We start from the raw sequence: 10,989 nt of genomic DNA on the forward strand, positions 1-10,989 counted from the left end.
ACTGTTCACTGCAGTTTTGCTCTCTCAGTCCTATTCAGTTTTTCTCAAGCTGAGCTGCTGCTCTTGTTTCACTTAGCACATTCAAAACAATGCATTTTATACTCAAATTATAGCAATTCAAGCATGGGAGAGAATCTAGCTTTAAAGGTGAATCTGTTTCCGCTGAATGTAATTTTATTAGTGGACTGAATCTGTGCTTTTTGTGAATATGTGGAGTAGAAAGATAAATTTCTCGTTATGCCTCTTACTGTCAAAAACAAGACATACCAAATAGCAACACAAAAACATCATGTCAGCCAAAAAAAGTGAAGTTTAGGACAGATAACTTTTTGTTTCCATAGAAGATGCCTTTTCTGCTGTGGCAGAGGCAATTCCCTTCCTTCTGACTGGTGATCTAAAATACTAAGTTAGCCTTGCTTTTCCATCAAAGTAGTCTTGACAGCAACTTTCTGTCACTGTCTACCATGGCCCATAGTGTTTTTGTATTGACTCTGCAAATAAATTTTGGAGTCTAAAAGCCTCTATTGAGCCTGCTTTCTTGTTAGCCATGCTTGGTATCTTCCCCAGAAATCTTAATTTTCAATTATTAAATGGTTTTCAGTGTTTAATATTTGGATGCAGTTTGATCAACACCACTTGTTACRTCCAAAAACTTTTACATCATTCCAAGTTGCTACTTCCTTGCACCTTCCAAAAGTCATCTATTTTCTTAATGTTTCTTTCACTGTCAATGGCACCCTAACTACGTGAAGGCTACATGGTATACTTCAGAAACAATGCTGATTCAGAACACAATGATGCTTGAAATAATAAAAGAGAAAGAGAATTAACATAATTGAAGCATTTTCTTAAGGCTGGACTGGGAGACGCAGGCCAAGTAACCAGAGCCTATTTTCGTTCTTATGATAGCAATACTCTACATGGCAAAACTGAGCTTTCTTTTGGTATACCAGTAAGTGAATTCGTGCCAATTAAACACTGAAAATTTTGGCGTAGACTTGATTTGCCACGATCATACAATATGTTCATTATCCTTAAACATCATTCTTTGTCATTTTATGGTGTCAGCTTAGATGAGTGTTAACACCAGGCAGCATTCATTGACTCATTACATAAGCAATAGGCTTGGAGAGACTCCTCTTACGAGCTCTTAGACTAAATCAAAAACCAATCTTTGTAATGAAACATCAGCAAAACTGTTCCTAAAGTCTAAGAGATTTCATGAAGCAAATAATTTAACTAATCATCAGCATTTCATCATCATCAGAATAATTACCTTTCCTAAACCTAGAAGGATGTTTCTTAGAGAGTTGTCGTTAGGTGGAATGGCTGTAGACAAAGAAAAGTTGTTAACAATAAAACTAGATTTCTGGAAGATACTCAGAGAAAACTCAGAGAAATCTTAAATCTAATGAATTAGTGATATCTGGTACTGCATAAACACTTTGACAAAAATACAATCAATCAAATCTTTGAATCCCATTTCACACTATTTTGTGAAAGGCATATTTTGAGTATTTCAGGACTTCTTGTTTCTTATAGAAGAGATAGGATCCGAAATATCTGACACAATTCCCCATATTTTTGTCTCAAAGTTATTGAAAAACTTGCAGAAATTATGAATAAATAATATTTAACTTTATTACCTTTATTAGTACTGCAAATTACCTTTATTAGTACTGCAGTCTGTGCATGGGTCCTCAAATTGAGGTGAACACACAAGTTCCCTTTCTATTGTATGTAACTGTGTGATACAAAAAAATGAGGTGTTTCAAATGAATATTAACTGAGTTAAGGCTTTGCTCAAATGTTGACTACATTGGCATTAACAGTGTGCAAATCTCACACAGATAGCAAGAACACCACCTGCAGAAAAATCTGTGATGACGTAAATAGAAAGTGCTACAATATTCTGCAGTGAAGAAATCACAATTTTGCACAAGCTAAAGATCAATGAGCAGGGTTTGAAGGAACATTTTGTTCACAATCAGAATTTAAAAAAAAAAAGTGCTTTCCACATGCACTAGAACGTCATTTTGAAGGAAGCAGCCGTTTGAACTGTTACTTTTTCTTTCTTCAAATGTCAAATTTCTCACCAGCTGGTGAGAAAAGTGAAAAGAGAAAAGAAAGGAATGGGAAAAAAAGAGGAAAGAGAAGGGAAAGAGAAAAGGGGTGGGAACAGAAGTAATAAAAGTAACCTTGTAGTAAAAGATTAGGAGTAGAAAAAAATCATTCTTTTCTTTAAATCCGTATTTATTGGCAGGAAAGGAGAAAATATGCTTTCCAAAATGTTTAGTTATTTAAATACACAGTGGTCAAGTAAAAATTCATTGAAGAGCTTCTTTCCTTTTTTTTTTTTTTTTTTGTAAATAGTATGTACCTCTTTCATCTTTCATATAGTGAAATGGCCATCAGTCTCTCAAAAATTTGAGGGTTCTTCTTATCTATAACTATATTTTCAGTTATAATCCACCTCATAATCCAATGTATTATTGCATAGCACTGTCATCACTGGATAGTCTGATGCATTCTTATTTTAAACTGATGCAAGCTTTTCAAATAAATGCATTCCACATACTTTATTAGGTTTTCACCCTAACAATGAGAACACAAACGGAGGCATCTCCTTAGATACATAAAAAAAAAAAAAAAAAAAAAAAAAAGTGACAGACGTGAAAGGATTTTACTGAAAGAAAAAGATCTTTCAGGAAATTAATACGCAGCAGCTGACAATTACTGTATTGCATATCAGACTGACATCTCAGTCAGATGTCATCAAAACTCAAAACTTGGATCAGCAAAGATACAATAAAAGTTGCTGGATTCAGGTAATAAATGTAGTATCACAGTGTTCATGAAACTAACATTATCCTAAAAGATCTGTGACTTGGCAGCCTGGCAATGCAAATAAGATGAAAATCTTTTGTAACAAAATCAAAATCGTGGAAGGACTGGAGAGAGAACATGTTTTTCTCTCCTACTTTTCAAGTACAAAGACAGGAAGATCTACCACCACAGCAAGCCCACAGGATAATCTAGACAAACATTTCTCTAGGTGTAAGTATTCAAGCAGATTCATTTTCAAGAAATGTCCAATGTATTTAATATGCACAAATTCAGCCTCCCTATCCCTTTTGCAGTGAAAAGGAACAAATATATTATTAAGTACACCAATGCAAACCTGACAGGCAAGTCACAAATATGATGGACAAATTAGGCCCTGAAACTGATTACAGTCAGAAAAGACTGATTGGAGGCCTGGACTGGGGGMCTGGAGGTCCATGGGCTAAATTCAAGATCAGTGACACTGATTTTGCACTTGCTAACATATCCACACATAATTAGTTACTTAAAGAACATTAAGGGTTTGAAATATCAAGTGTAAAATCAGCAGTGAGAAACATCTTGTTTAAACATTTAAATGTATATTTTTACAATTGTTATGTAACACAATGACAATCCGATATCAAAATGACACAGCCCCTAAATATCATCTTCCTGTCAGAACAGCCCTTCAGTTCTATCTGACGTGTAAGAAACACCTAGAAAAGAACTTAGTCTGAAGTAAAATTTTGTATCTGAATTTGAACCAGTCTGCTCTTACTCCTAGTGCATTATCTATCAAGCTCACTAGCAGCAGCAAGGACCCAGTTTTAGACAAGAATATAGGGAAAGCAGAGCTAAGCCAGTGGACACAGTTAGATGGAAACCCATTAAGACTTGCAAAATTTTGCAAAGGAACAATCACAGCAGAAAGGGGACGGATAAACATTACAAAAAGTGATAATCTTTTTATTTAAGGTATAATAGTTATGTTTAAACTAATACTTGAGAGGATGCTAGTAAACTTGCACTAATGCAGTTGGTAAAAGTAGCCATGACCTCCTGCCCACAGGGAGGTGACTGAGAGGATGGATATCCAGGCTCCACGCCATGGTGCATGGCAGGAGGACAGAGGGGACAGGCGTAAGTTGGAACAAAAGAAATTGAGACTAGATGTAAGGTGAAAAAAAGGTCATTATGAGGATAATAAAGCAGTGGAACAGGTGGCCTAGAGAGGCYATGGAAAATCACAGAGGTTTTGGARTCCCAACAGTGCTAACGCCTGAAGAATCTGGTCTGTCCTCAAGACTGCCCTTGAGTTGAACAGGAGGTTATACAAAGACCTGCTGAGGGCCCTCTCAGCCTGAATGTGTCTTCCAGCTGTCAGCCGGCAAACTCTCCACAAGCGAGATATGCGCTTCCCACTGGAAACTCTTCCTAATGTCTAATAGGAATCTTTTGCTCTGCAGTTTAAACCCATCAGTTCCTGTTTTGTCCAGCGTACATATCTACTCTTCCTCTTTGCAACAATTTATTATGTATTTGAAGACTATATCCATGCCATTTTCAGATTCACTTTGATGCTTTTCAGGTGCTTAATATTTGAAGGTAGCCTTTTAAGTCCCACATTTCAATTTATTTTTACTATTGGGCAAGCATTGGGCAGCTTTCTTGGAAACCCAGCAGTATGTTCAAAACATGCAGCCTGAGACAGCAAGAGTACAAYCAGCTGGCTTTTTTAATTCATTTTTTTACTTTCACTCTATTTCACTGATTTTCATTGTCAAATATTCTGTCATCATTTCATACACATTATCTCATTGTGTAAATTAACTTACACTTCCACTCTATCTGGGCTAAAATAGTCTTTTTTTTTTTCTCTATTGCTTTATTGCTCTCAGATATGACTAAACCGTAATTTGCACAGTAGCTCGTTCTCTTTCCTGGCCTACTGTTGCTCTCAGTTTGCACATTTGCAGCTTACAGTCAGGTTTATTTTCAGTGGAACAGCTTCCTGTTACCTTTCTCCAAGTCTTATTTGTTGCTAACTACAGTTGATTTTGTTTGTTTTCTCAGCAGAATCTCTTTGCCCGTTTCTCTTTTCCTTGAAGGATCTGCCCCTTCGTATAAACATAGGGTGAAATGTTTTCTGAGACTACTCCTCTACCCATTCCTTCAATTTTGCTCTTATAAAGAAATTATCTTTTTGTAGTGCCTCAGCACCAACACCCTTATTTATCAGTCTTTGCTATGTTTAAGTAGGTCTCAGAGAACCACATTAGTGTTTCTACTAGTGKAGGAGCAGTGGAAGGGCCAAAAAGGCCACCCGCCTGAAGCCAGGCTGGGGCAGCAGTGCTGTGACAGCTCTCYGAATCACTTCAGAGTGCGTTATTCTGCTAAGGTGTGACAGAGGAGAAAATACAAGTCCTTCATGCAACATGTTATGTAAAGACAGATGGTTTTGGCTTGCTTGGACATTAGAATTAGAACAGAATAGGATGCCGTGAACAAGGATAACAAGGGATAACAAAATCAGGATATGCTTGAACAGTAAAATGAAGACATTAGTGCTGCATGGATAGGCATAGTTTCAAACTAACTGGCACAGGCAGAGTAGCGTTGAAGATGTAGAAGCATAAAATTCAGTGTGAGCAAGTGACTGGGATAGGGTTAAGGGGGCTCCTCTCATCTCCTTACTGCTGCATCCTCCCGCTTATCTCTCCTTGTGTCATATAGATAAGAGGTACCTTAAAGTTCTTCTCCTCACTGCAATCACTTCTTCARCTGCAGAGTAGAAATACCTCAAGGACTCTCAGCTTCCTCATTCAGCAAGGTAAGCCTTCAGGTTACTGTGGATTGCCTATGTTGAATAGGTCAATTCACCTGTCCCCTAAGGCACTTGGACAAAAGGATGGTATTTCACCTACAGTCTCCCCTGTTCAATGACCTATTTCTCTCAGAATAAGCAAGGATGCAACAAATTTTGCAGTTTGTTCAATGAATGCTATCTATGTAATAATTTACCTAGCTTCAATCTGAAAAATAAGGTTATCATAGACTCTATTCCTTGTAGGATTCAATTATTCCAGTAGTTACTTGCTTAAATATTACTGAGCGTCAAAGTGTGTACCTAATGAACTGCCACTGAGAGCAAAATAAAATTATCTTCATATTTATTTATTTATTTCAAAAACAATTAAATCTTTCAATCCTGAAAAGGCTTTTTTTATGATTTCATGTGATTATAATAATCATATCTATAGTCCTACTGTTTACAGATCAYTTTTGACAAATGCACCAAGCTTTGAGGCTCACAGGGTTTATGACTGTACCCATACACATATTTGCCTTTTATTCTGAGCATGATAAAATGAGTCTTTTATAAACACTTTGAAGATGCCTGCACATCTCAAAAATATGGGATGTCTCATTGGAAAATTATATATTGCAAAATAAAAATGAAAATTAAAAAGCAGACTGAACATGAACAATCTTAGCTTTCCAAAATGTACACTTTGGACTAGAAAGAAAGTGAAAATACAAAAGGCACACACTCCCCAAAAGTTGCAAAAATACTCCCAAATCATTGCAAAGAAAACTATAGCACTGTTGGCACAAGAGGAAAGCTATTAGTGCTGCTGTTGAAGAATCCTCAGATGACTCACCCACTTCACCTAGAAATGGTATCCAGTTGCATACGAGATAAATTCTCTTGTTATTGAAGAGATGGCTTGTAGAGAATAACTGGCTCTCAGATATGTGTATATCAGGGTGCTTCACTAATGATTTAAGGAGACTCATTTTAGAGACAGCAGAGTATTGACCTTGCTGAGAGACCGGTTCCCAAAAATCATAGGTGCAGTTTTTATCCTTGGGGCATTAGCCCAKTAGGATGAATGCTTAAAATAACAAGGTCAATTTAAAATAAAGTGTGAAGTAATGGATCTATTATCAGTTCAGGCTAGATTGAAATCTTAAACCTATTGCTGAAATAAATCTTTCTATAAATCATAGCAAGTCATAGAATCACAGAATCATTATGGTTGGAAAAGACCTTCAAGATCTCTGAGCCCAACCGCAAGCCCCTCCCCACCCTGCCTGCTAAACCGTGTCCCTAAGCTCCTCATCTACACGTTTCTTGAACATTGCCAGGGACAGGGACTCCACCATGGCCCTAGGCAGCCTGTTCCAAGGCTTCACAGCTCTTTCCTGTGCAGAAATTCTTCCTGATGTCTAACCTGAATCTCCCCTCATACAATTTGAGGCAATTTCCTCTTGTCCTCTCTGTAGTTACTCTGGAGAAGAGATCAACCTCTGCCTCACCACAGCCTCCTTTCAGGTAGCTGTAGAGAGTGATAGGTCTCTCCTCAACCTCCTTCTCTCCAGTGTAAATAATCCCAGCTCCTTCAGCCGTTCCTCATAAGGTCTGTACTCCAATACCTTCACCARCTTTATTGCCCTTCTCTGGACTCGCTCCACCATCTCTATGTTCTTGTTGTGGTGAGGGAAGTCTTTTGGAAATATCACAACTGGGATGCCTGTACTTACATCATGTGCATGTTTCTTATTGGAAAAGTTAGTATTAAATCTTATTCAACCAGAGGAATCTGTATTAATGTAATTGTTTTTTTTTTATGTTTTTATTTTTTATTTTCTTTCCCAGATCTTTCTTTCTGTCTGACAGCATCTGAAACACTAAGAAACATGCCTGAGCAAAGCAATGATTACAGAGTTGTTGTGTTTGGGGCTGGAGGAGTCGGCAAAAGCTCTTTGGTCTTGAGATTTGTGAAAGGTACTTTCAGAGAGAGCTACATCCCTACAATTGAAGACACCTATCGGCAGGTGATCAGCTGTGATAAAAGTATATGCACTTTGCAGATCACTGACACTACTGGAAGCCATCAATTTCCAGCCATGCAACGTCTTTCTATTTCTAAAGGGCATGCATTCATTTTGGTTTACTCAATTACCAGCCGACAGTCCTTGGAAGAACTCAAACCCATCTATGAACAAATCTGTCAGATTAAAGGAGATGTAGAAAGCATTCCAATAATGCTGGTGGGGAACAAAAATGATGAGAACCAAAATAGAGAGGTGGAGAGCAGTGAAGGAGAAGCCATGGCCAAGAAATGGAAGTGCGCCTTTATGGAGACCTCTGCCAAGCTGAACCATAATGTGAAAGAGTTATTCCAGGAGCTGCTCAACCTAGAGAAACGCAGGACTGTGAGTTTACAGATTGACGGCAAAAAAAGCAAGCAGCAGAAAAGGAAAGAGAAGCTGAAAGGCAAATGTGTGGTGATGTGAAGTTGCATTGCCATGAGTCAGTCACACAGTCCCATCTCTCTGACAAAAGCAGTGTGAAACCAATAGAAGACAGAGAATCATACAAGCATCTCTTTATTAGCATCTGTTTTAAAAGAAATATTTGGAATTTGAAAAAAAAAAGTGTTACTGTGGTTACTGGTAAAAAGCCAACAATTCAACCATCATTTGCTCCTGCTATGAGTTTAAAAAAAATCAAGACTTCAAAAACAACACAGACTAGGATATTTAGTTTTATAATTAAGAGAAGAAAACAGTTTCCATCTTTACCATACTGCGGAAGATTTGGAAAGTCAACCTCATAATCTTTATGTTTGTATATAACTGCAATGGAAGGCAATGTATCTATATAACATACTTTTAGAAGAAAAAGCAACAAATGCCCATGAGGAAATCTAGAATGTATAAATGCATGCTGGATTAAATTATCATGTCCTTGAAGAATGCTGCCGATAAAGCATTCTATACAATTTACAGTTCCAGTACTGACTGCCATGTGAATAAGAAAGGTGGTCTTGGATCTGCTGGATGGATGGACTGTTTTGCCCTAAAGGGAAGTATGGAGGTAACACAGTTAAAAGCAGGTTCTCTCCACCTCCCACGGCATGAGATGTCCTTCTAATCTGATGCAGTGCTTGAGTGGATGGAYAGGGAAAACCCAGGAGAGCTGGAGATGATTCCTTTTCTGGACACATCATGTCAAGAATCACTTCTGGCCCCAGGATGTATCAGAATAGTAGATGTTTGCCTTTGTCAGACTGTTTACAAGTGATATGCATATATGAACTGAAAACTTCCCAGAGGGACAGGCTGAGAAATCTCCTACAAACTATGGAAAACTCTGTTGATAGGTAGCTGGCATGAGTATTGGATAACTGGAAGTGTGTTGAAGTGGTAGCGCTGTTGGAGAGCAGTCAGTACAGTAAACAAAGTTTTTATTCAGATGACCAGATTAGCCAAGCAACATTTCTTTATGTTAATACATTTTAATTAGAGTGATTTTGCATTCATGCTAAACATCTGATACACAGATTTATGGCCTTTATATTGTCTAAAGGATTTTGTATTTACCATCCAAACTCATGCTTTGAACTGCTGCGACTATTTGTAGAACCAAATCCTCCATCTTGAGGTAGGCCCAGAAAGTCTCTATTGGAAGATCTGCTGAGATTACTACAGGATTTGGCACATTAAAAGTTGCATTCAGAACTGTTTTACAATGCAATACAAGGTTCAAAATAGAAAACAACTGCTTCAAGCTACTGTGCCAGAGGAAACTGCTCTTCTCAAAATCTTTGGAAGAGGAAAAATGCATTCAGTGTGTGTTTTTCTGGATCTTTCTCCAAAGTTTTTCTTTTAAAAAAATTAATATGAAAGAGTTAAGTACATATCTTACAAATAACAGCAAAACAAAGACATTCAAAGACAAAAGAAGCACAGACATTTTTTAAAGGACGCAACAAAATTGTATACACTACAATTTGCACCTTAGGAACTTTGAAATAAGAAAAAAAATCGCATTTTTGGGGATTATGTATGTCAAAATCATACAATGGGGATATGCAGTCAAGTACTAGAATTAGCATGCATGGTGTTGCATTATAAATGTCTTCTAAGAGCTGTTTAAAGGCAGTATTTACATGAAGAAAAATCTTACCTTGTTGCTGTCAAATCTACTGCTTGTTTACCTTCCACCTTCCAAACAGAAATGCAGATGTTTTGTGCGTAAGAATGAGCTATTAGCACTCACAGAAAGAAGCGCAAGTTTTGTCATGCACTGCAGAAATGTTGGCACCACTAAAATCACATGTAGATCTCCAACTGATTGCAAAGAGGGTAGAATTTTGTGTGTTCACTTTACTGCATTGGAAGAGGAACCTAGAGGGAGCGTGGGAAAGGCTCCTCCTCAACAATAAATTCCTGGTCGGTACATGATGCTTATTCCCCAAGAGTCTCAAAGCGTTTTACCCAAAGGATGACTTCATTAGCTTTACTTTACAGATGGTGAAACCAAGGCACAAAATGTGGAGCAACCTCCCTGAGGTTACCCAGCAAACTAGTGAGAGACTCAAGCCCAAAGCACCCAAAGCAAACTCAACCAAATCTCCCCGAGCCCTTTCCAGTGCTCTGCCTGCGTTTGACCAAACTGCCTCTTCACATCCATAAATAATTTTTTTAAACGCCAGAAACACAAGAAAGTTGGTATAATTTACACAGCTGAGAGCTTTTTTTTTTTTTCTCTTGACAGTCTAGTGACAGATCAAACAGTATTTTCAAATCAGGGATGCAACACATTTCAAAGCACTATGTTTAGTAAAACTTTTATACATTTTGTACATTTAATCTGTTTGTAAGCAAAGAGTCAAAGCTCCTCACTTTCACATTTTTGGATTCTGGTGACAAGACCGGAAACTTTAAAAAAAAAAAAAAAAATAAAAAGAAGAAAAAAGAATGAACACACTTGAGCAGGAAGGGGTCATTTCCAGAGGTCAGCAGCTTGGGGTCCTATAGCCAGTACAAATGGAGTGGTGCCCAAGGCCAGGCATGTACATGTTGGCCAGCGTGGTGCTGCAGCCTGTATTACAGATGCAGAAAAGTACTGCAGTACTGACACATAAACTCCAAGTCAAAGGGCCCCAGAAAGGAAAAGATCCTTACCATACTATAGTTTTAATGGTGGTAGTTTTAATTTATGTGATGAGGAATYTTGCAGAAGCAGAGTGTATGGGACCTGACCTGGACACAAAGCTTAGGACTCTAATGTCCCAGACTGACACTGGCCCCTTGACTTGAGTTGACCATGTCTGATGGCAAGAAAGGCATAATTATATGGACAAGGTGGAA

General features: G+C 37.8%; 1 protein-coding gene across 3 annotated transcripts in view; it reads left to right on the top strand.

Moving 5' to 3' along the window:
• The window catches only part of DIRAS2 (DIRAS family GTPase 2), a 15,885-nt gene extending 6,439 nt beyond the window's left edge, over window positions 1-9,446 (top strand). For 2 of the 3 annotated variants that reach the window (XM_026046568.1, XM_026046570.1), the window contains 2 exons: window positions 5,560-5,656; window positions 7,487-9,446. In XM_026046568.1, coding sequence (XP_025902353.1) covers window positions 7,528-8,127 — 600 coding nt within the window. In that variant the 5' untranslated portion in view covers window positions 5,560-5,656; window positions 7,487-7,527 and the 3' untranslated portion in view covers window positions 8,128-9,446. The remainder of the gene's footprint in view (window positions 1-5,559; window positions 5,657-7,486) is intronic. The other variant, XM_026046571.1, reaches the window with a different exon arrangement.
• Window positions 9,447-10,989: the final 1,543 nt, after the last annotated feature.

The sequence above is a fragment of the Nothoprocta perdicaria genome, unplaced genomic scaffold, assembly GCF_003342845.1.
Source record: "Nothoprocta perdicaria isolate Ctin4 unplaced genomic scaffold, notPer1 scaffold_45, whole genome shotgun sequence".
NCBI classification, from domain to species: domain Eukaryota; kingdom Metazoa; phylum Chordata; class Aves; order Tinamiformes; family Tinamidae; genus Nothoprocta; species Nothoprocta perdicaria.